Here is a 26,880-nt window from a genome sequence, read left to right as displayed (position 1 = left end):
AAACTGTAGAAGTACGCAAGTATATAAGTACAAGATTCCTGGTTGCGATGACGCTTTTAAAGCCGAACTCTAGCTCCATGTTTTATGCGGTCGTGATGATAAAATCCTATCTATTTCTAGCCTTCGCTTTCGGTTCGGCCTTTTTTGTCTATTTTGGGCTTCAAAAAACCCAGTTTCATTAGTCCGACTTTTATTTATGTGGTCCTTTTCATCATATGTTAAATTTTGTTGTTATCTCATGATATATTAATTTGAGAGTTACTAATATTTACTTGTCATCAAACTTTTCAGGTATACCAACAAGACATTGGTTAAATATTCAATTCATGTGAGCGACAGTTGTCATGAATGACAATCATCCATCCGAAAGTGATTAATTACTTACATATGGATGAGGGTATACCTTGGTAATATTAAAAAAATATCAGGTACTGACATGATAATATAACAATTCAACTGATATGGTTTATAAATTAAACAACATAATATTAAAAGTTATACACATATATTATATTAATATTAATGTTAAAAATTTAAAGAATATGATAAATATTTTTATTTACAGAATTTGATGAAATATAATATGTGGCTTTGTAATATACTAATATTTTAGAAGTATAAACAAATATATTAGTTGTGTATTTTATATTTTACAACATTTTATATGTTTCATGGTGTAATTTAAATGAAATCAATTGATATGATCGATATAATTTAAATTAAAATGGTTGGTACAAATAGTTGTAACCAATTTTGACCAATATAATTATTGTTATACATACTATAGTTTTTTTTGATTAAATCAGCCAGTACTATTCGGTTTTCATGTGTATGGTTTATTTGGTTTCTGAATTTTCTGGTAATGGGTCCGTAATGCTCTACTTGTTCCTCTCTTATTCATTCCTATTTTGATTTAATGCATAACGCATGTTAATACTCATTAAATCAAAATTGTTAGTAAAGTCTCGGGATTTATTGGACAAATAGCATGATTCTTTATGACAATCCCAACATGAGAATATCTAGTGTACCAAACGGACCAGTGCCAAGAATTTACGGTATCCACCTCCACCTCAATTATATTATCAAAATCATCATACATACTTTCAGCAAAAACTTTACTAATCTAATTAACCTACTAATTCTCCCAATAACTTAACCTAGTCCAATATTATCATGACATGAAAACTAAGCAAGAATAATTATAGATCATATAATTCTTTCACACGACCTCAACTGCAGTAGTACAGTGCAATCCGGGAATGTTTTCTAATAAATCGAATGTGAGCATTGAAGCTTTTGGTTTTTGTGGCCTATTAGTGTATACCCTTGGGAGTATTTCCAATGTGGACCTATCATAAGTACCAAGCCACTTAGCTAGCATGTACTTTTGTTTCCTCCATGGTGCTAAGTGTATATTCTTCTCCTTCATGCATTTTTTAGCAGCTGAGCACAAAATCTTAACCAACACTCTTAACCTCTCTTCTTTTCCAATAAATACTTCCGGTAATTTCATGACTAATTGGTTGTATTCTTCATTAGCTCGAGCCATCTCAAATTCAGCTCGAAAGCTCAATTCAATTACCACTTTTACTTCCCCTCTTTTAGTGTTTGATTTGTCTATCACTTCCAAATAAGTATGCTCACCTGAAACAAGTGAGAAAGGAGGGAGAAAAAAATTTAAAATCTTTGCATCGACAATTTTACACTATCAGTATATGTTAATATATACTTCACTATTGATTTATATTACTTTTGTTTAAGAGTTAATAATGATTAATAAATCAATAGTGAGTGAATATGCGGCTATGCATTTCGAAAATAATCTCTAATAATATTTATACCTGATGGGATTCCTGGTGAATTGTTCCATTTAGATTTGCAAATGTAACAATTGAACCCAAGGCTCAATAGTCGATCACGTATATCTCTCTCCAAGCAATATCGACAGCAGCTCTTAACCTTAGCCACCTCTAGTTGCCCGCAAATGCAGCGTCTCTCCGATGCATTCAATTCTTTTAGAGCCTCTTTTGTAGCATGCCTAACTTTTGTTTCAATTGAACTAGTCCTACACAAAGTTGCCTATACAAAATGAAGAAAAAAAAGTTTAGTTATATTTTTCATTATGTTCATTAAGTAGGATCAAATTCAAATTATTACATGGTTATAACTTATAAGTATATGAAATTGTACCTGGAGAAGCTGGTCTTGTTCTTCCCAAAATGCCTTGTTCTTTTCCTTAGTGCAAAAAGTCTCTTCCTCATCATCATAGTTCTCTTGTTCATCATAGCTGGAGTTAGATGAGTTTTCAGATTGAACCTGGAAATCCTCCCAAAACCCAAAAACCGTATCAGCAAAACTAACCTCTTCATTTTCCATGACCATGATTGATCAATTATTTTCTTTCTCTTTATCTCAATCTATATTAATGTAGGTGCAATGTGGTTATGAGGGTGAGTGCTCCAATTTATAAATTAGCATGAACACTTGATGACGTTGAAGGGTTGATGGGGCCCACTGTGTTTAGAAAGCGGTTTCAGGTTAGCATATTCTATCGTGTTTAGGGCATGTTCTCCACAACGTCGGTATTATTAACTTCAAACAGTTCAACAAGTACCTTCCCAAATGAAATGCGAATCTGGGTTGACTATATTCCCCCAATCTTCATTCTTTTGATTTTCTCACTGGCTAGTGGCTTAGTTGGATCACGATTAATTCTATATTAGAAAAGAAAAAATATAAATTCCACCAAAAGAATATAATTAAATTTACATGATATAATATGCATGTAACTAAGTTATAAAATTTTAAGTATAAAATTAATAGTATCATATGTTTTACTATATATTTCAAATTAAATAATATAAATATAATATATATTTTTTTATCAGTAAGTTGGTATGTTAGTATTTGTTGTTGGTGAAACTCGAATTTTCAACCTTCTCCACTCTACTTCTTCTCCATAACCATCAAACCACCTTATAATCGAACTCACAATCTCCTTCACTTTATTCCTTAAATCTTTTTACCTTAACTATCAGGGCACATTATGACCGCAAATGTAAATATAATATTAGTGACAAAATTTATCTATTATCACTCCTACCATATAAAAGCAAAATATGATATAACTACCACCATAGTATAATTTTACTTTCCTATATTTCCATAATGCTTTTATATTTCAACAAAAAAATTATATAATCATATGTAATCACCACCCGCCAATTAACAAACTCTCACTTTAAGTTAAACATTATAATAAAACAAAAAATTATAATATAAAGTACATCAAATAAAAAATACAACGTAAAGTAAGATAGTTTAATTCTCCAAAATAAAATATATAAAACTTGAATATTGGACATCATAAAGTAAGAATATTAGTCAGCAGATCACCACACTAGTTACATGTAGAGGCTAAACAATATAACTACTATTATGGACTAATTTCCAATTTTCAATTTTTCCCTTCGTATCTTTTAATTTCTATAAAAACTATATAATCTTAAGTAACTATCATTAACATAATAGTCATCCATCTCACCTTAAATTGAATATTATAATTTTGCCTTTAATACTTTTATATTTCTATAAAAAAAACCATATAATCATATGTAACTATTACCAACGTATTAATCAACTATCTCACCTTAAGTTAAACATTATAATAAAACAAAAATTATAATATAAAGTGCATTAAATAAAAAATACAACATAAAGTATACACAATACAAAAAAAATAGTCTAATTCTCCATAATAAAATATATAAAACTTGAATATTTGACATTATTAAATAAAAATATGGGTCAGCACACCACCATAGTAGTTATATATAGGCAAAACAGTGGACTAATTTTCAATTTTCTATTTTGCCTTTACATTTTTTAATTTTTATAAAAAAAATCATATAATTCTAAGTAACTATCATTAACATAATAATCATTTATTTACCTTGAATTGAATATTATAATACAAGAAAAATCATACTGTAAAATACACCAATATAAATAATATTCTCTAAAATTATATATATATATAAATTGTGCATCCTAGTTTACTAATAAAACCTTATATGGAAAATGTTAAATCAACACCATACCAATCTAATGTGTAGTATTTTTTCCATGTATTTTATAAAATGTATATATATAAAAAAAATAAGATAAAAATAAATAGAAATAATTAAGTGAACAGGATGGGGTATGAAATAAAATTGAAAAATAAATATATCTATCGATAGTGTATGTGTTTTATATATTTTTATAAGCAAATTGCAGTAAAATTAGGACACTGGCTAACCCAGTACAAAAGAAAGATCAACATTTGATCTTTTCATAAGTGAAAAAAATACAAGTTTTTGGATCATTATACAAATTTGCAAAAACAAACGAATTTGGGGTTCTTTTTATCAAAAACCAAGTCCAAGTTCAAGTTCAAGTTCTAGTTTGGATCAAATTTATAATATGCACAAAACCAACCGTCGTCTATGAAAGATTAGATCACTTCTCATAATCCACAAAGACCAAACAATAATACATCAAAGCATTCTCCACAAATTTGACAAGCTGGCATTAGTATACATTTTGTCATGAATATGCAACAAATCTAATAATGAAGTTGGTACCACATAAGTAACTTGAAGTCAGGAATAAAAGCCTTTCTACCCAGAAGCAAAAAAATTAAAGAAGAGAAAAAGGTGGTCAAGAGATTCATCATGATTCTCGCAAATGGCACACTTGACATCACCAACTCTATGAATAACTTATCTTTTGAATAACTTTACCTTTGATGGAAGTCTTTGTCTAATGAATTTACAAACCAAACAAGAAATTTTTGAAGACACACAGTTAATCCAACACATTTTTAGAGAGATACCTAGAGGCGAGAGACTTTGGTCCATTTGAATGAGATAAGGAGATCTCAAAAAATAGTTTCCAAATGCATCTAAGCTACATCTCCATTTATCCATAACATTCTTCTTGCTAAAAAATTTATTTCTGAATGAAGTCATACAAGTTCCTAACTAACACAATGTTACTGTATCATCAATCATTTATTTTTAAAATTAATACAAATGAATAATAAATAATATATTAAATATGTATAGATTTTGTACTAATGATATATAAATATTACCTTCAACAAAATTAGTGTTCAAGTAACTAAATTCAAATATCATTATATGCAATCAATTTTTAAAAACAGCATATATTTTAAAATGACACGTCTTTCAATAAAACAACGTCCAACTAAGTTACGACAACTAGAAATATGATTTGAATGAGAGAAAAATTTGTGTTGAGACATATGTACGTGCAGAAAATTAATAAAACTTCATCAACATATTAAGAATTTAATTCTAATTAAAATTTAGTCATAAATGATAGTATCAAAAAGTATAAATACATTTATCTCTAAATATGACATGATGTATGTGTTTCCATACGAGTTTTTGTGGGATGTAAGAATATTTACCATATTAGAACATAACAGAAGGCTTTCAAAACTTCCAATTACATTTACATATTCTTAGAAGTTGGGAATAAGTAGAGCTGATAACTTGCCGAGCTAGAAAAAAAGTTCGCTAAAACCTAATAACGTATCAATTTTTTGGGGTAGATTATCATTATGGTGCTTAATTGTTTATCCATAGAGTAGAAATGGAAGTAAACAATAATGTTTGCTAGACCAAAGTTATTGCAACTTTAAAAATAATTTAATCGAGTTATCCACTAAATATAATGCCACTTGTGTATATATTGCAATTTAGGAACTCAGTCATGTCATTATATACAATATATAACATACAATAATAGTAGTAGTTACAGCTAAAGTTTCGTGTGATGGTTACTGACGCTGTAAAATATATGTAAATAACACTTTATTTTATCCTTGGTTTATTAAAGGTTTGCTTTTGGATTGTGACTAGGCAAGGATGGAGTGAATATGATATGACCTGGATAATATTTTCAGCATAAAGCCACAAAGTAATAGACTAATAGTACATAAAAACCTGAATTTTTTACTCGGACAATAAAGCGGGTTAAGAAAAAAACACTTTTATGTATAATTTCAAATATAATTAAGTACACATCAATATTAAATACCTTTTACTACAGAAAAATAAAAGAAAGAGAATAAAATTAAAAATAATGTTTTTATCTTCCATTTTTCTATATAATGAAAGGTGTGTAAAATATTGGTTGGATAGTAAATGTACATATAACATTGAATTGTCCATGTAACTGATATAATATTGCTCTTTATCAAGTTAAAAAAGCTGCATTATCAAAATTTTCATAACTATGCCCCCATTGTTGATGATTGTGACTTTTTCTATGGTGCCATTCCCGTGACAATTGATTCCATCGTAGACTTGGATAATGAGAGGTTTGGTAAAGGGAAAAAAGTGCAAAAGCAGTTGAAAAGGTACACAAGGTAACAAAAGTGAAATATATAAATATTTTGGATGGAAAATTGTGGTCGTCATCTTGATGTGAGTTACCCTTTTTTCTTTATCATATAAACAAATTGCAGTAGAGGACTGATTGGTGTTATCTCTTACATCAAACAATGTTATAATATTGGTTTTAATCATCCGTCCTATGTTCTGATCCTCTGCGCCTAGTTGGAGCCACAACGTATATCTACAAAGTACGTATTTTCTTTTATTCAATATGTCATATGAAATCAAGATAAAGACGTATATAAATTTACTTTAAGTTACTTCAAATGATTTCATCATATTCGACTGGGTCATGGAGTTTAGCTTAATAATCAAGTTAGTGAAGGTGTGACTAGCTTAACACATTTACGCTTGACTCTCAAAACTTTTTATTTAACTTGGTATTTTAGCTTTCGGGTTAACTTTTTCCATTCATATAGTGAACGTGTATGATAAAATAGTCTGTTCTATCTTTTTGCATTCCAGAATTTAGTGGGGAAGCGGGACAATATAGGGTTATATTATTGGCCTAGGGGTATTAATCCAGTATAAGAGGAAAATGATAATTTGATCTAAAATATATCGGGTTCATAATGCATTTTCCTCATACATGAAGAGCATAGTTAGGAATGCCTAGAATATGAAAATGTAGTATTCCTCTTCATACCTACACACAATTGTTGCTGCCATCACCATAGTACCAACAAAGTACCATTAATATTACTAGGTCATCTTCAAATCGACATTATCATTATCTAGTATGTATTATTATGCTCCTTATATCATATCATGCTCTTATGTTATTATATATATTATGAATGTTATATATATATATTGTTAATATAAAAAAATTATATACAATTATTATATCATCTATCATTGGTTTGAATTACTTTTTTAAATAGTTAATAACAATTAAATATTTAATAATAATTAAATATGCATTCATTTTTTTTAATATTTTATCTTGGTCACCAAGTAGACCTTAAGGTCTCATTGGACTTATTTCAAGGTCCAGTCACTTGGATGAGCCTTTAATTTGAAAGAACGGCAGATCATGACTAAAATTTTGGGGAATCACTACATTCAATTTTTTTTGGATAACTTAAGATGTCTTAGAATACATTAAAAAAAGCCTTTTATCAAATAAGCCATTGACAACTCAATAATTCCCTCTCATACCAAATACTAGGCACCAAGATTTAACATTGACTTCTACTTTTAAAGAAATAAGATAGTGTAACATTTATACATTGTCAATATACAGATTTATACATATAATTACTATATTATTTAGTGTTCATTTTAATTTTTTTGAATAGTCGATAATTAAATATGAACTTTGATACTACAACCAAAGTATATTATATATTTCACTAATTCAACATTAATTAAATGGGCTCTGTTTTACTAATGCCTGATTTGAGTTATCCACCGCTAAAGCAAAACTGTGGTTTATAAAAGTATAGAAATCTGAAGTACAATTTAATTATTTTAAATAAATTTAAATGAATAAAAAACTTTGGACTCTTGAACCTTCTGAAGGAGCTTCCATTTAAAAATGTCCATTAATAAATATGAATGACGTTATCTGCAATGTACCATACCACACACACAAGTTGGGATTTGTTACAAGAATTAGTCGAATCCTTATCTACAAATAGTGGAATCCTTGATTTGGTTGTAATATTAATTTATGATACACGAAGGCAACTGTGTCACTTTTCTTTATCTCAATCAATTAATTAAAAAACTCATTTCACCTTATCCACTTGTTTTACATTCTAGTGAAATTCCACTCTTTTATAATCTAAATGGCCACAACATAACAATTGGAGCCATCATCATGTTAGCCAAAAAGTCACAACATCCAAGAAGGTCCCATGTTAGGTGAAAACCATGTAGAAATTTAAGAGATAAGGTCACGTTTATTTTATTACTAAAAGTAAAGATGAAGCAACTATAAAAGTGCAAATGTAGCTTTAAATAAACTACTGTATGTCTTTTACTAATCATGAGTTCATGACAAAGCACAAAATGACAAGCTCCATTCAAGTTGGCAAATACGTCATCCAATTAAGCTTCCCTTTAAAATTCAACTAGTACAGAAAGCTAATAAGAAAAGGCATATCAACTAGATTTACTATAGTTGACTAAGCCTCATTTATGCCCATTCTGCATTCCCCCTCTTCTCATCCATTTGTAAGTGTAAAGCTTCACTATAAGGGCAGTACATACACAAGTATAAATAATCAACAAAGGCTACCCACACTCTCTCACACATTGCAGCTTATTATATAGATAAGATATTCATTATTTATGTACTACCAAGATTATGAGCTTCATCCGTAACATAAAATATAGGAATAATAACCAATGAGAAATGCAAATTGGCCAGAAACTGTGCTGATTAAGTAAGCATCAACAAACGAATAGATAATGCAACTTGATGCTTCTCCATCCACAACATGTTTGGCAAGTTTATGGTATGATGAATGGCCTAGCTAAGGTTGTAGGACCAACCCTTCCTTAGTCACTACGTCAGATATCGTAATAAACAGCGGTCATTCAACAACGCAATTTTGAACTATTGAAAATGAGGCGAAAGAACATTAACAACGCATAATAAAGCAGACGCTGTCAATTTGTGTAACTTCAACAACACATTCTTGACAATGCACTGTTGAACATAAGTAACGTTAGTGCTGACTTAAATGATTTATGTTTAACCTCGCATTTGATAGAAAGCGATGTTGATGTGAATATATACAACAACGCATATTTAAGGAAGCGTTGTTGAAGATATAATATTAACCGCACTTACTTAATTATGTGTTGTTGATGTTTTAGGACTTCTAAGCGTACGAGAAATTAATGGTGGAGTAGTTATGCGTCTCTTTGTTTGTTGAAATATTAATGGTTGAGTGGTTATACGTCTCTTCGTTTGTTGAAATATTAATGGTTGTTGATCTATAAATATTGTGGTTCACTCAATGTTTTATATTTCATTAGTAAGCTAAAGATACTATCAGACCTTAAAAAATTAAAATGTTTTTGCATTCTCATACATTCATCAGCAATTCCAACACTAATTTACTCAGCAGCAAAACACATTTACTCTCAAAATCAACCTCGAAAATCTTTCAACTTCATCATCATTCACTCATTCAACACCAAAAATCATTCACTCATTCAACATGAAAATCATTCAACACTGATTTCGAAAATCTTTCACTCGTTTAACCTCAAAATTATCATTCACGCATTCAACACCGAATTGAAAGTAAGTTTTTCTTATAGAACACCGAATTGAAAGTGAGTTTTTCTTATAGTTTTTTGCCATTATATTTAGCTTGTATTGAGTTATAAATATTTTCCTTATAAATGAGTGAAAATGATTTCACTCATTTAGCTTGTATTGAGTTGGGGTTTCCGGCTCATTTAGCTTACATTATGAGTTAGGGTTCTGATCATAATAATGCATTTTCTCTACTTTGTGAGCTTAACTCCAAGCTTTAGAGATTTATGCTCATTATATTTTTTTGTTAATAGAAAATGGATCGAAAATGGATGAGTGTCAATCGATTAATGAAGGAGTATGAAGAAGGAGTGAAATCATTTGTTAGGTTTGCAGTTGAGAATGCTGAAAACTCTAATAGAATTGGATGCCCTTGCTTAAGATGTTGTTACTCAAACCGAATTACTCCAAATGAGTTAAAAGGTCATTTAGTGTGTCATGGTATTGATCAAAGTTACACATGTTGGACAAAACATAGTGAGACGAGAGACATTATAGATTTTGATGATGAGATGCATATGAAAGACAACTATACAAATGCATATGAAGACAATCGTTTCGAGGAAATGACAAACATTGTCGAAGATGATCTTCAGGATTGTCCTGAGATGTTTCAGCGGTTGATAAGTGATGCTGAGAAACCATTATATGATGATTATACTAAATTTACAAGATTGGCGACGGTGTCAATGTTGTATGAGTTGAAATCTGTTAATGGATTGACTGATAAGAGTTTCACCGACTTGCTTGCACTTCTGAAGGATAAGTTACCGGAAGATAATGTGCTCCCTTCTCGAACCTATAATGCAAAACAAATGTTATGTTCCATAGGCATGGACTACACTATGATACATGCTTATAAAATGATTGTATCTTATTTTTTAATGAGTATGTTTCATTAAAGTTTTGTCCTAATGTAATGCATCACCATATAAGAAGGAAAACTTAATTCCAAAAAAGGTTGTATGGTATTTTCCCATCAAATCAAGATTCAAGCGTATGTTTAGCAATGTCAAAGATGCAAAGAAGTTGACATGACATGATGAAGAAAAGATTAAAGATGGCAAGCTTCGACATCTTGTAGATTCTCCTCAATGGAGAAAAATTGATCACGACTATCCTAGTTTTGGTTAAGAAATTTAAGCCTTGCATTGTCAAGTGATGAAATTAACCCACATAGTGTTCAAAGTTGCTCTCACAGTACATAGTCAGTACATGATCAGTGATGTTGATGATATACAACCTACCTCCTTCTCTATGCATGAAGCGCAAATATGTGATGTTATGTATGTTAATTTCTAGACCTAAACAACCAGGAAATGACATAGACATATATTTGGCTCCATCAATTGAAAACTTGAAGCAAATGTGGGAGACATACATAAATGTATATGATGCGTATAGGGAAGAAAATATCAACTTGAGGGCTTTGTTGTTCGGCACAATCAGTGATTTCCCTACATATGGTAGTCTGTCTGGATATAGTATAAAAAGATATTCTGCATGTCCTGTATGTGAAGATAATACTCATTCAATGAGGTTGGAACACAATAAGAAAAATGTCTTCCTTGGCTATCGTAGATTTTTGCCTTCAGATTATCACTATCGACGATGGAGAAAAGCATTTGATGGAAACAATGAAGAAAGTCGTGATCCTTTGTCGTTGACAGATGACCAATTATTTTAAAAGCTAAAGGGTGTGAATACTAACTTTTGTAAACCATTTGAAAAAGAAATTGTGACAAGTGGGTGGAAGAAAAAGTCAATCTTCTTTGAATTGCCATATTGTAGTTCATTATATGTAAGACATTTCCTCGATGTTATGCATATTGAAAAATATGTGTTTAAAAGTCTCCTTGGTACCTTACTCAATGTCCCTGGTAAGACCAAAGATGACTTGAATACAAGGTTGAACTTGGTTAATATGGGAATAAGAAAGGAATTGAGGCCGATAATGAAGGGAAAATATACATTTCTACCTCCAACAGCTTATACTTTGTCGAGGAAGGAGAAAATAAAATTTTATAAATTTATTCATGGTGTTAAAGTTCCAGAAGGGTACTCTTCCAACATTCACAACCTCGTATCAATGAAAGACCTCAAGTTAAAAGGTCTTAAGTCTCATGATTGTCATGTACTTATGGAGCATTTCTTGCCTATTGGAATACAGTCAATTCTACCTAAAAAAGGAGGAACCATAACTAGGTTATGCTTCTTCTTCAAGGCAATTTGTAGCAAAGTGATTGACCCTGAGAAATTACGTGCATTGCAAAGATAAATTATTTTGACTTTGTGTGAGCTTAAAATATATTTCTCACCTTCTTTTTTTGACATAATAGTTCATCTAAGCATTCATCTTGTTCGAAAGACACAACTATATGTCCTTCCTATATGAGATGGATGTACCCATTTTAGCGTTATATGAAGACATTAAAAGGGTATATGAAGAACCGATCAAGACTAGAGGGTTGTATTGTCGAGCAATATGTTGTTGAAAAAGCTCTTGATTTTATACCGGATAGTTTACCGATAGTGATTTCATGGGCATTCCAAAGCCTCTATATGCAAAAAAAAAAACATTTGGTGAAGGTATTACTAGGAATGAAATATTGACTATAACAAGAACTGAATTGGAGCAAGCGTACTTATATGTTTAACATAATGCCGACGAGGTTGAGCCATATGTTGAAACACACAAGGAGATGCTAAGGAAGTGTTACCCAAGTAAGAATGAAAATTGGATTTCCAAAAGATTGAAATGGTTAGTCAATGGTCAAAGTCTTTATGTCTTATCCTACACTGGTTACCTGATTAATAGGTTCACATTTTATACGAAAAAACAAGATGATCAAAGTAAAATGAAAAATAGTGGTGTAACTCTTGTTGCTCGAACTTTACACATGTCAAGTGCAAAAGATAGAAACTCAATATATACGAATATGTCATACTTTAGAGTGATTGAACACATGTGAGAATCGGATTACACAATGTTTAGGATGCCAGTTTTTTATTGTATGTGAGTTGATAACAATAGTGACTTCCGAGTTGATGAGTTAGGGTTCATGCAAGTGGATCTTAGGGTTAATGACTTCCGAGTTGATGAGTCATTTATTCTAGTATCACAAGTTCAACAAGTATTCTATGTTAGTGACCTAGCTGATATGAAATGGCCGATTGTTCTTTTAACTAACAAAATAATCGTCAATAATATTGGCGACCAAGAATATGAAGATATTGATGAAGATGATCTTTTTTTGAGACATATCAATCGTGTGAGATCGGACCAACTATGGATGATAATTTATATACAAGAGATTATCACGATGAAGGGTTTTGTGAAAATCAATATGCTCCTCAAAACAAGGATGACCTAAATGACAAAAAACAATCAAAGAAAAGAAAAAATAGATACAAGTAGTCTTTGTATAATTTTGATTGTTTGTAATTTCTATAATATTGTTTCATTGTAATGTGTGTAATTTTTTTTATGTGTAATTATGTAATCTGTCAAAACATAATTGACATGATATTCATTGTTTGTATTTTGTATTGTATTGTTGTTTAATAAAATAAACATTTGGTCTGTATTAATGTGACTGTGTTATTCAAAACGTATAAATGTCTGTGCCGTTAAGAATGTCTGTTATGCTAATAAATATATATATATAAGTATTAATTTATACAAATCAACGGCGAATTCTAGGGGAAGCCCTAACATGTGTTGTAGTTAAAGGATAACTACAACAACGCTTTTTTTATAGAAAGCGTTGTGGTACATTATTAATACAACAGCACTATGTATGTGATGCGCTGTTGTATTAAGGTGTTGTTTGAGAAAATTTATGAATAATACAATAACACTTTTATGTTATTGCGCTGTTAAATATATGAACTTCAACAGCGCAACAACAAGCGCGGTTAATAAGACCTATAAAATGCACTGTTTATTTAAGACTATATGACAATGCTTTGTGGATGATGCACTGTTATATTGATCCACTGTATGACAGCGCGCTTTGTGGACGAGACAATGTTGTATTGATGCACTATATGACAGTGTTTTTATGTGTTGCATTGTGATATATAATCAATACAACAGCGTTTGTGAAACGCTTTTAATGATGATCATATATTATTGCGGTCAAACAGAAAAAGCTGTTATACATCTAAAATAAAACGTAGTCTAACGGCAACTATGACGTAGTGGGTCATAATCTCCATTGAAGGATATATTGCCAAGAATGATGGGCCGAATCCAAGATTTATGGCAGAATCTATAACTGGATATGCTAACTTTAGTTTTTCATCCACTGAAACTTTAGTTTTTCATCCACTGAAATATCAGGAAAATTATCTCCTTTCTGACAGAGACATGTTTGCCTTTGTTTTGTTTGCAACTGAATTTTAAATCATGTCTATACCCAAATCTTAACTTCAGAATTTAACCCTATATTTATATCCTGTACTCGAGAGAAAATAATCAGCATAACTGCAGAGTAGATAAGTCACGTAGTTGATGATCCATTAAAATTGACTACGTGATCTTCTACGAATCATCAGCTACATGACTATATACTAGTCAATTTTGAGCAGCTTCAAAAAATAAGAAGCATAACAGCCCTGTATTATTACACATAAATTTATCATAATACTTATCTTTAAGAGAGTTATTTTTCTGTCTCCTATTTTGTGATTTTAATTTCTGTCTTTGGAGTTGAACCAACTTCATTCTTATACTGATGTCATAAGGCATATAAAAAATTGCCATGAGTATATATACTAATCAATTTTGAGCAACTGAAAAAATGAGAAGCATGACAACCATGTATTATACATAAACTTACCACTATGTTTTCCTTTAATAGAGTTTTTTGTTCTTATTTTTATAATTTTGATTTTTAGTTTTAAAAAAGTCGAACAAACTTCATTCTTATATCATGTAATAAAGCATATAAAAAATGAAACTCTCCTCTAATAGAGTTGTCACAAACTTCATTCTTATATCATGTATTTATGTTTATATTTTTACCTACATAAATACATATGTTGTCTTACAAAGTTTGTTGCTTCATGTGTCATTTATTGTGGTTGACTAGAAAATATTTAATTATTAAACTTTTAAATTATAAAAAGTGACACATGAAGTAACATAGTTTTTGAAACAACATATGTATATCTTTTACCTACACTCAAATGACATCTTTATGGATATACTCGTTGAAGCTCACATATTTCTTTATTTTGTAGCTTACTAAATAAATACAATGCAATTTGTGTGATACTTCTAAAAATTATACACAATGAATCAAATTATCTTATACATGTAGATGTTGCTCATAATAATATGATTTTGCTTTAATTAGTTCGCAATGATTTTACACTTTATGAAAGAGATTATGTATATATTGATAATATATACCCTACGGATACTTATAGGTAATTTAATTTTAATAATATATGTATTTTTTATCCAATTTTTTATCATATGGAATTCAATGAGAAACAAAAGATTGATTTGAAATGCCAATTTCAACATTTTTTTGGTGTCGTTAGTCATTTAAGCTTAAAGAATTCTCAACTATATGTCGTTAGTTATATTTTATTTATTAAGTTATTCATCTTATCTTTAATTATTGTGATTCAACTACTACATAGATATCATTTTCAGCAATGAAGATAACCAAACAAAATTACATAATAAGATAGAAGATCAATTTCTCGTTAATAACATAGTGGTTTATATTGAAAATGAAATAGTTGAAAATTTTCTCTCTGATCCAATCATGTATACTTCTTTATATTTTTGTTACTTATAAATTGTAATTATAAATTGTTTTCCATGCTAAAGTGTTGACCAAAATCCTCCACTGGTCACAAAAACAAAATTGGTTAAGAAAATCATTCAGAAGTGAGGTTGAGAGTATAGAATAGAAATGAAAGGTAAGAATGGGAGGGAAAGGGGTAATATAGACTTTTTAAATTATAGGATATGAATCTCAATCCCATATAAATAATAAGATGACAAAGTGTGTCATGGTCACAGGAGATGAGATTATCCACTCAAATTAATGAGAGGCTTTCACCACATTAAAATCTGCTACCACAAATAAATAAAATAAAATTTTACAATTTTACATGTTAAAATAGATATGCATATATATGCTACAAAAAGAGCAAAAGCAACCTCTCACTCTTTGTCACTATAATGTTGAGAGATAAATGATGGTGTCATAAAATATATGTAAGAAGCTGAACAATGATAAAAAAAAATGTAACTAGACTAGTACTACTCCTCCTTCGGCTGTGAACGGACTTTGTAACCTCTTGCTCTAGACTTGTCAATTCTTGCTTTTCTTGAAAACTCCTGGATCTTTCTGTCATGCTCTTTCATATCCATGTTGTTTGATTGAGCCAGTAATGGGCCTGACATATATATCTTGTTTCCCCTGGGCCCATGCCCATCCTGAAATAAAACAATATTCAGTAAACTTTAGGTTCAGGACTAGAGATAATTGTATCACTAGTTATGTCCTTTAAGAATGTTACATTCTTTTAGATTCTTAAAATGTCACATATTGATCATTCTAGAAACTTAAGTCCCCAATTAAGTGCTTCAATTTATCTTTATTTTTTTCAAGGACTTAACTGATGACACAATTTTGGAAGACTCAAGTGGTTACATTATTAGCTTCTTCAAGATTAGATTGAATAAAACCATATGTTGGCAATACCTAAATGTCAAGATTAATGCTTTAAGATATAACAGTTTAGCTCACATCTCATCACAAGCCCCTAAAGTGGCATGCAAAAGTTTTTGTGGTACCAACTACAGTCATGTGGTAGAGATGTGAAAGACTTTGTATAACAGTCTAGAACGAATGGTGATTCCTGACTCATAGAATGAGATCACAATTCCATGCTTATATTTGTTAACAAACAGGGGAGTGTCCATTCGATAGACTAAAGCATGGAATGGAATCACCATTTTGCAAACCAAGCATAACATAAAGTAGTAGAGTTAAAGAAACAAATAATAAAAATAATAAACTAACCGAATTTAGTTTTTCATTAGGAACCCTTCCACTTTCAATATGAGTGAGATCGGCAATCCGCTTTCGATCCTGCCTTCTTGATTCTGATCCACTAGTTGATTCCACGGATTTTTTTACTTCAATTGGTTTTCTGTGGTGCAACTGAACAGGTTTTTCCTCCTGGTCTTTAGATGAAGTAGTCCTAGATGCCACTAGGCCAGATAGTTTGGATAGGTTCGCTCTGTTTGAAACAGGAGCGCCTTCATCAACTTCCTTACCACTCCTTGTCCAGTTATAACCAGGAACCAATGGACCTGAATGTGAAGGCTTTTTATAGAGACGCCCAGATAAATTATTTCCGATATCTTTAGCATCTTCTGACTGTTTGTGAGGAGGGAAAACCAGAAATCCAGACACAGGTTCTCTATGATGTTTGGATAACTCACTTAGGTTGTTGGAGCTGGAATAACGTTGCTCACGCTGCACCAGACAACATGATGATAAGCTAAGGCAAAGACAAAATGTAGGGCAGTAAAAGAACACTAGAAATAGTAGAGAGAAAAACTAATGCAAAATGATCTGTCGCAAAGCATATCAGGGGTTCGAGTGCACATGAAACACTTGTGGGGATGAGACCGCAAGTGATAATTAGTACTCATAGGGTGCATGAAACTTCATAAGACAACAAAAGCAAAAAAATAGAAATAGAGGAGTATGCACTAATCATACAGATCTGCATCAATATACAGTACAAACTCCAAAGTATAAAATTCTTACTTCTCTTTCCCCCAATTTCATGGTCACAAACGTTACTATCCTACATGGCAGTAAAATCAAAGCCATCCTAGAGGCAGGTCATAAAATAAATTTTGAGCTTTGTTTGGATTACCTGTATTGACATGCCTCGGTCAGCTGCTGTGACATGTGCCCTAGTTCCTTTATCTTGTCTAACTACTGAGCCAACTTTTTGCTCTCTACTTCCAACGGTTCCTTGCCTGAGACGATAATAAAATAATGAATACATATTGGTTAAATTTATGAATAAAAAATAGGTTAGTAAAAAACGGAACCGTTTTGTAACAAATGGATGAATTGACTGGCAAAGAAAGCATAGTTAGCAGTTACAAAGAAACACATATAAGCATACAGCTGCAGTTGCATTGCCAAAATGTTTGAGGAGGCTAGAATATGACTATGTCTTTCTTGAAATTATAGGGTTTAGATATGGAAGGAGAAAATGGAATGCTCAAAATAGTAAAGTGCATTGATACAATGATAATGTGATATGATGTAAATATTTAATACAAAAAGACATAATATTAACCCCTATTAATACTAATATTTGACTTCTAATTAAATAAGGAAACAAATCATAAAAGATATAATAAAGTAATGTCATACTAAGAGATCTTTTAAGATACTCTAAACAAATCTAATACATTACCATAATAACATATCTAAGATATTCTCTATATATATAAATACCATCTAGATATTATTTATAACATATTTTAATATACTTTCATAAATTCTACCAGTCTTCAAGACTTTAACTACCAATAATGTGCATATTTCTTGTATTATAAGTACATGACAGACCCCATCAATATGCTGTTCTTTAATACAGAGATGTCAACATGCAAATTATTAATCAAGAATTGAATTTGGTTACCCTGAAAATGTTCAGATTAAGCCATATAATTTATATTCCAAATGAAAGCTTACAGTGTAAAGATTGAAGGTATTATCATAATACTAATTCCAAAAACAAAATAAATATCATTGTTTTAGGCTGAACTTAAAAGGATTAACTTATATCAGGTACCTTCTGGTTTCATCATGCAATTTGGCATCAATCTCTTTGCTGGGAGGATATTTTGGTAAAGTTGATGGATCACAAGCCATGGGTTCTGATGTAAAGAACTGTCAATAGGTAGGGACAATAATCAAAATGGAGAATCACATGCCTCTCAGAATGTATTAGTGAAAAATGAATCTCTTGATTTGTTTGTTTGAAAGTTACAAAACTAGGCTCTTATAAATTCTCATTTCATGATTTCATTGCCTGCCGTGTATTTAATGGCAAGTGGTAACTAGGTGCAGATTAAGCGTGCGGAGGAAAATGATCCTTCATATATTGGAGAAGGATGAAGCTCAATCTCAATAAGAGTACATAATTACTTACTGGAGAATTAAACCTACATACCTCACTTTTCAGAGCACCAGCTGCGGTCCCTCGATGTGCTGGATCTACAGAAAGGAGGGTCTCTATAAGAATCACAGCAGGAGATGGATATTCCTTGAATGTTTCCGCAACACACCGCCTATAGTGGTTTGCAGGCTTGAATATACTTGAATGTGGCAACCGCAATTTATGCCAATAATCCTCAGATGGTGAACCACAAAGTTTAAAAATCCGATGCAACTGCTCAACCTACAAAGAACTATAGTTAACCTCCATGTACCTCTCATACCTTTATTAATAAACAAAAATCAACATATCAAATTGGGACCAACGGTCTCAACTGGTATATATGAGTTTGGAAACTGGAGTTATGCATAAGGAAGTGAAGTCCACTAGTAACCTAACTGTAAACTTACAGGCAAAGAAACATGGAGAATGAGGATTCACCCAACAAAAGTGGTAGCGATTTAATATAAATAAGATCATTTTCATCATGTAACAGCAGTACAAAAATAAGTTTCCCTTGACATTCTTGTAGTCATTATGCTGAAACTGTCTAAGCAATTTTTGTAGACCTAAGGTTGCCAAAATTAAAGGCCATCCCTTAAAATATACAGGTTATGGTGATAAAATGACTGAAACTAGATTCATAAACATCATACCTCCGTTTTTCCTGGTAATATGGGTCTGCCAGTATATAGTTCACCCAGTATGCAACCGGTGCTCCACAAATCCACTGCAACTCCATAATGATTTGCTCCAAGTAAAAGTTCTGGTGGTCTATACCACAGAGTTACTACACGGCTTGTCAGTGGAACACTGTGATGGGGGTCAAAATAACTTGCCAAACCAAAATCGGCAATTTTCAAGACACCATTATTGTCAATGAGAAGATTTGAGCCTTTTATGTCACGATGGAGGACACCATGACTGTGACAATGATTCAGTCCGCTAAGAAGTTGCTGCATATAGCATTTCAGCTGACATACAAAAAGCATTTTTTTTAGAAATATTGTTTTGAAAAAAGCAGAGTAGCAAGCAAGCACAGTTACTTATTAAATTTGTACTGAAGTCAATACTCCATGTAGCAGAAGGCCAAGAGAATGAACAGAATCATCACTACCTGAGGTTCAGAGAACTTAATGGCAGGATTTGATGCAAGTCCTGTAAGATCATGTTCCATATACTCAAAAACAAGGTACAAGCTGCGAGATGTCGATGACGTTATCAAGCCCTCCAACTTTATTATGTTTGGATGGTCGAGCTTACGCAGAACATGGATCTCCCTTGCCATAAATTTGACACTCTCAGGATCAAGATTATCAAAGCGTATCCTCTTCAAAGCAACAATCCTTTGGTTAGTTACATCACGTGCTTTATAAACGGTGCTATAAGTTCCTTGCCCAATCTGCATAATACAACGCCAAAAAATGACTCATTTACAGCAATAGACTACGATCATCGATACAACAACAACAACAACAAATCTTAATCTCACTAGATTCGGCTAAATGGGTCGAAAGAAGCCATAATGCTCTACCAAAAATCATGTCCATTGACAAAATATTATTTAATCAATGACAAAGAAAATCAAAGAATATTCAAATCCTTCCTTCGCCAATATAAGCAGTTTATATTCACAAAAAAATACAAATTAAATCTGGCTAACAGGCATTATTTAATCCAATCCAAATAATTACACAAAAACTGCTAAATGAATTGTATATGAAATCTGATCATTTAGACCAGCCAACTATATCGCTCATCTTTGTTTCATATGTAAAACAGTCACATGTGATTCCTAAATGAAACATTCTCATGTAATGAAGTTAATTATCAATTAGGTAGGCTACCAATGTTTTCCACTTCGCTCCAATCCACTCCATAGTCCATACAATTTGGAAGGTTTATCGCTTCCCACCAGTCTATTCAATACAAATTGGTGCATATGTTTTAAAGGAGTAAACCTTCAATTTAGTCCTCCAAATGTAATCGTTGATCAATTATATTCTTGAAAGTTTTGTGTCACCAATTAAGTCTTTAAAAGATGCAAAAAAAAGTGCTAAATGGAAGGATTTAATAGGCAGTCTATGTCCTTAGAAGGACCAATGTGAGCATATTAAATCTTTGAAGGACTTAATTGTTGACAAAAAACTTTTAAGGACCTAACTGTTGATGCTATTATCTTTGGAGGACCTAGTTGTGGGGGGCTCTAAAGTATCAATTTGAGTAAATTACAATTAATTTTTACTCAGGTTAAAAAATTCCATTCATTTTAGGACAAGAGTAAGGGGTTGTGCTCTAACAAGGTGCTATTATCCAATGAGAACATAACACGTGCAACAACTCATCAATATGCTATTGGAGATCAACACCACAAGCACCAAAAGAGCTGCACATAAGTTTTCCTAATTTTAACAGCCGACTTATAATAAGAAGACGGAAAAACAAGGAAGTAACTTACTTTATGTAACCTCTCAAAAGTGTTGGCACTCCTAGGCAACCATCCCTTGACAGCCTCACCGGCAACAGAAGAAAGCCAAGCCGGCCATCCTGCTGCAACTTGCTCTCCTTCAACAGCCTTTGGAATCCTTCCAAAACTAGGATGATCAATAACAGTCAATCCAGCTTTCTCTATTTTATTCATCCCATTTTGGACCTCATACAATTTCACTGAACCATTGGCTTTCTTGTTAACTAATGAAACTTTCACATCACTGCGTTGACTATTTAATACCTTATCTTTCACCCGAACCGCCTCAACTCTTTTTGAGGAATTCAATCGCAAAGAATTCAACTCTGCGGACCTTTTGCTAGATGATGACAATTTATTTGTGATACTTTCATTGCTGTCTTCCACAGCTGAACTCTTAGAACATATGGAACCCATGTTGTTGCAGCAAAATAACGCCTCAAATATACGATACTATTATTTTTCAAGAACTAGAATCACCGTTCACCATCCAAAACAACTTCTAACATCACTAAAATTCATGAACAGAGTCACCAACTAAATACAAAATCTTAATTATCTAAAGGCATAGATGGGAAATTCTCCTCATATGCACATACCCATTGGCATCTAATAACCTCCTATAGTTGTATTAAAGAACAGATCATGAATCAAGAACCCACGACTTCTCTGTCTAATTGAAGATTCCAATTTGACCCAATTCTAAAGCAGTAAACTTCAACCAAGCACGCAATTCAGAACCCAAAAATATTTATCTGTAAAAAAAGAACGCATTTTTGCAGGGAAAATTAAAGGAAAAGTATGAGAAGGTGGTGATAACGCTGAAAGATTATTATAAGTCACCGAATTAAATTAAAAAAATGGGAGAATAAAATACCTTGATGAAGCATTGAATTGGTATTAATAAGGGGAAATGAAAGAATCATAAGCCTAAGAAATGGAAAGAAAAAAGGGTTGAAAGTTCAACGCGTATTGAGACATTAAATAGTAGAAGATAATGATAAAACTGAGACAGCTTTTGCCGGCTACGTTGCTCAGTCAAAAGAAAGCACTTTCTCTTTGTATCAAGTGTTAGTGTAGTGCGAGGTGTGACTTCTCCACCACGTTGTTTGTGTCAATCCAAAGATTGGTATTGGTTTTGTGTTCAAAGCTTCAAACCAGGTCGTTGAGTTCTGTTTTGAATGTGAACGTGAGTGTGAACAACCACTTCACGCCCTTTTTAATTCTTTTCCATTTCTTGTTTCTTTGAGTCTAAACATATTTATTTATATAATATAATATTTATTCATCTTAGTATCAAGATTTATTCACAATCAGTATATCATTAATTTATTTGTATTACTTTATTTAAGAGAAATTGATAATGATTAGAAAGTAAAAAGCTACTAGTCATACTTTTCTCATTTATTTAAGTATAGATTTTTAAAGAATATTATAAATTTACAATCTTTTTCTTATGGAAGAAAAAAAAGGAAAAGTCAAAGATTTAATATGGCTAACTAAAAAACAAATAGTGATGTACTAAAATGTAAAGTGTTTTATAAAAATATTGATGAAAATATTTTAAATAATATGTTATAGTAAGAGAGTAAGTTTTTATTAATCTTATTTGTTTGAATGATGAAAATATTATACCATACGGAGTACAATTTCACTTTCATGTAGAATAGAATTTTTTTTTAATATTAGAGTATGGGATGTATGTTTTTTTTTTATACTAGACTACTAGGTCAGAAAATACCATTAGCCTAATAACTGAGTTAACTTATGATAAAAATTTACATATTATTTACTAACCTAAGAGATACTCTAAAGATTAAAAAACACAAATTCTGTAATTGAACTGGAGTCACGGTCAGAGTGTGAAAATTTTGGATACATACTTTTATTAATTTCATTTTTGTATTATTTTGCTTTCTCTCTCCTTCCTAATTATTTTACTGTGTCATATTAATTAAAAGAATATTCTTTTAGTGTAAATTAAAATAAAGTTTTCTTATTTTATTTTTATGAGTGGTTGAAACTGAAAGACTATTTCTAGAAAAGGTTCTTACCTTGACATTTGAATTCTCAACTTCATAATATATGACATGTCAACCCAATTTTTACAATAGTGTGCATTATCAATGTAAATATTTATATATAATTATTATATCATCTATAATTTATTTAAATTATTCTTTTTAAAAAGTAAATAATAATTAAATATACATAATAAATAATATGATAATAATATGTAAAACTCATATGTAAGGTAAATATATTTTTCCTCTTTCTAGAATGGACACAACATTCTCAATAGTAAAATATTGCTTTTTTGCTGGTTGTCTTGACGGATTCAATGTCTATTAAAGTCAATTTGGTATGCCTTAATGAGAAATTTAAGAATAAATACTTATGATAGTTTTGAGCTTATCTAACGAATAACCTATTGGGACTTGGTGAGTAATTAGTCTAAAACTATTAGTATTTAGGCATTGTTTTGGTGAGAAAAAATCTGGGATAAGTCACGTTTTGCACATGGGGAAACATTAACTACTGCTTCTTCCATCTTAAAAAACCAAATTGTGATAATAGTAGTAAAACTGGTACTAATTACTTATAAAATTTTGATTGATATGGATTCGTGTTTCTAAATTCATGTGCTTTAATAGTAAAACCCCAAAGTAATAGGTATTGGGTAAAATAAGTATGCCATTTAATATAGTACAACCCTAAAAAAAACTATTTTTTTATTTCTTTGACATACTTGTTGAGATATTTGTTAAAAGGAAAAAAAAAATTGCTCTGTAGGAGTTTGTGATGTTGTTCTCAACAGAAAAGTGCTATGACTCATTAAAAAAAACTATGTAACAACTAAAATCGCAATTTAATTTTCTACTCTCGCTACAGAATAACACCACAAGCACTTATAAAAAAACATCTATAATTCCTCATTCTACCCATGCATTTTATATAAAAAACTTAACCATGTGCCCTTACGCCAAAATAGCAATTTTTCTTAAAAAAAACTAAAACTTTGGATTTCTTGAAAATGTTGTTATCATCCTTTTGATCGGGGAATATAAAATCTCTAATAAGCTTGAATTCTATCATTCCCATATAATTAAAATAAGAATATAAATACTTACCAAAATACATATTCTTGATCTTCTTTAGTATGTTTTGATACTCCTTTAGTAAGTCTTTACAACATTGGGATAACGAGATATTTCTTAACCAAATCTCATAAGACTATATGTTTTAATTCTAATGGAGAGAATAGAAAATTATTTATATGATTCAGTGTATTGAATGTCATAATCGTTATAATGTGTTAATAAATATAGTTCTCATTGTCTTTATAGTTTGGTATGAGTATCTTTTCATTAAGTTTATATTAATTTCTAAAGTTGAATGAGTTATCAATAATAAATTACTTATTTTATAAAATTTTAAATAATATTTAATATAATTACATTTAAAATATGTGATACCCAAATAATAATTAGAATTTCTAAGACATATATCTATAAATGGACCTATTTTGGCTATTAAAAAAGATATTGTTGGTATAAAAATAAAAGAGAAAAAAATGTATCAACGTTTTATACAATGTTAATGTATTAATCATTATTCATATGTAATTATTATTGATTCTTTAAAAATATAATACAAAAGAATGATGGAAGATGATTTGATAGTGTATAAATTTTTACAATGACACTAAATAGATATTACACTCCAAATAAAATTTATTTCCATTATTTTTATATCTCAAAAGGAATAGAATCAAACTATCTAATGGGATACACTTTTAATATTAAAAAAATAAAGACCTATGAAAAAACAGCTCATGAGGCTTTTATTTAATTAGTGTGATTAATGTCATCATATCTTTGCCATCCTGTTTCCTTTTTCATATTCGCAATTTTTTCTTTATTTCTCTTGTGTAGCTAGTGAAAAATGTAAATATGCTTATCAAATTTGTCTTTAGATTCAAAATTTGGAATTTAGATCCTCTCCATTACTTGAGAGTCCATTACCATGTTGAGATCATGACATGTGATAAAAATAAAAATCTAACAGTCCTAATTTTAACTCATTTTTTAATAAAATAAATTATAGTTATTGTTTCTCCTTAAAATCCAGTACTGGACTCTCCAGTACTTGAGAGGAGTTGGGCTCCAAAATTTGTATTGAAGCATTAAAGGCACGTCTGTTTTCCAAAAGAAAATATTAGTATTTTGTACCGGTAACATGAGTATTAATCTTTTAATAATATGACTAGACAACAATAACATAATATAAGGCACAACTCTAATTCTATAAATTAAATAGTTACGTGGTTAAAGTTACATTTCAATACAATTGTAATAAGAAGATTCACTAGACAATATTTAAATTATGCTGAATGAGACATATTTGTAGGATCTACTGACAATGGACAATGATCATATGTCCCAAAAATTCATGTTTTTATGTCCTAAGTCAATTACATTAAACTAAGTATTAAAAAAATTATTCCGATTTTCTGATTTTTATTTTTAATTAGTTGTCATTTTTTTATTGAATTCGTATACAAATGAGACACTAAAAATGAGACAAGTGATATTCATTCCTTTCCAACACTACCTTTTTATATAAGTCTGTCGAATGAAACGTTATATTTGACTCATGATTGACGACATCTCTTAACCCATGATAACTGAAAAGAAATTAAGTTTTAACTTTATCAATGTTTTATTTCAAAACTAATTAATAATAGAGATGTAATTAAACATTTATTTAAATTATTTCAAGGAAATAAAGGATGTGAGACTTTACTTAACTAGTAAGTCTATCATGATTTATAGATGCGTAAGTTGACAAATTTTAATTTGTATGTCTCAAAAGATACTGATATATGTTTATTAGGATAAATGGTTTATAGAAATTTGTGACGCGTGTGATAAATTATTGTGGATTCCTTGATGAAAAAATTAATTCACTTGTTCTGTTTTTTCCTTTTGAGTATGCGGTCCTCTCTATACAAAAACAAAACAAAATTAATTTTAAGTTCGATGTATAGTTCAAATTATGAAAATAAAAAGGCATATTATCACCTTTGCTTTAACACGTGACAAAAATAATATGTAATAGATAAGTAAAAGTCGCGCAAGAAAAAATTTCAATTTATATAACAGAGAAATATTTTTCTTGCATTTGCATTAATATATAAAAAACTACTCTTTTTTTACAAAGGACTAATGAATGAAATGAACTCAAGCAAGTCGGCAATAGCATAAAAACTATTGTTAAAACAATATGTTTTTATAATATAAAAAACTACAGGATTCAAGCAAGTCGGCAATACCATTAACTTGAAACAACGTGTTATGCTGGGAAAATACGTGAAGCATAAAATTTGCTTTTGGATGATTTTGACTATTAAATTGGTGTTGAGTGTAATAAACTAAAGTATG

General features: G+C 30.5%; 2 protein-coding genes across 3 annotated transcripts; both read right to left on the bottom strand.

Moving 5' to 3' along the window:
* On the bottom strand, positions 1,020-2,486 carry LOC109353016. Its single transcript, XM_019595207.1, has 3 exons — positions 2,194-2,486; positions 1,845-2,082; positions 1,020-1,647 (listed from the first exon to the last, which is right to left on the bottom strand). Exons 1-3 carry the CDS (start codon positions 2,383-2,385, stop codon positions 1,223-1,225), a joined length of 855 nt encoding a protein of 284 aa, XP_019450752.1. The 5' UTR covers positions 2,386-2,486; the 3' UTR covers positions 1,020-1,222.
* LOC109351837 (probable serine/threonine-protein kinase At1g54610) lies at positions 15,896-22,621 on the bottom strand. 2 transcript variants are annotated; one of them, XM_019593484.1, is made up of 8 exons: positions 21,428-22,621; positions 20,087-20,371; positions 19,626-19,943; positions 18,985-19,212; positions 18,604-18,701; positions 17,668-17,773; positions 16,809-17,258; positions 15,896-16,210 (listed from the first exon to the last, which is right to left on the bottom strand). In XM_019593484.1, exons 1-8 carry the CDS (start codon positions 21,851-21,853, stop codon positions 16,034-16,036), a joined length of 2,088 nt encoding a protein of 695 aa, XP_019449029.1. In that variant the 5' UTR covers positions 21,854-22,621; the 3' UTR covers positions 15,896-16,033. The 2 variants fall into 2 exon arrangements, with proteins under 2 accessions (XP_019449029.1, XP_019449028.1); XM_019593483.1 differs by having other exon boundaries at positions 15,897-16,210; positions 16,800-17,258; positions 21,428-22,620.

The sequence above is a fragment of the Lupinus angustifolius genome, chromosome LG07, assembly GCF_001865875.1.
Source record: "Lupinus angustifolius cultivar Tanjil chromosome LG07, LupAngTanjil_v1.0, whole genome shotgun sequence".
Taxonomy (NCBI): Eukaryota; Viridiplantae; Streptophyta; class Magnoliopsida; order Fabales; family Fabaceae; genus Lupinus; species Lupinus angustifolius.
This window is presented reverse-complemented; position numbering and strand designations above follow the sequence as displayed.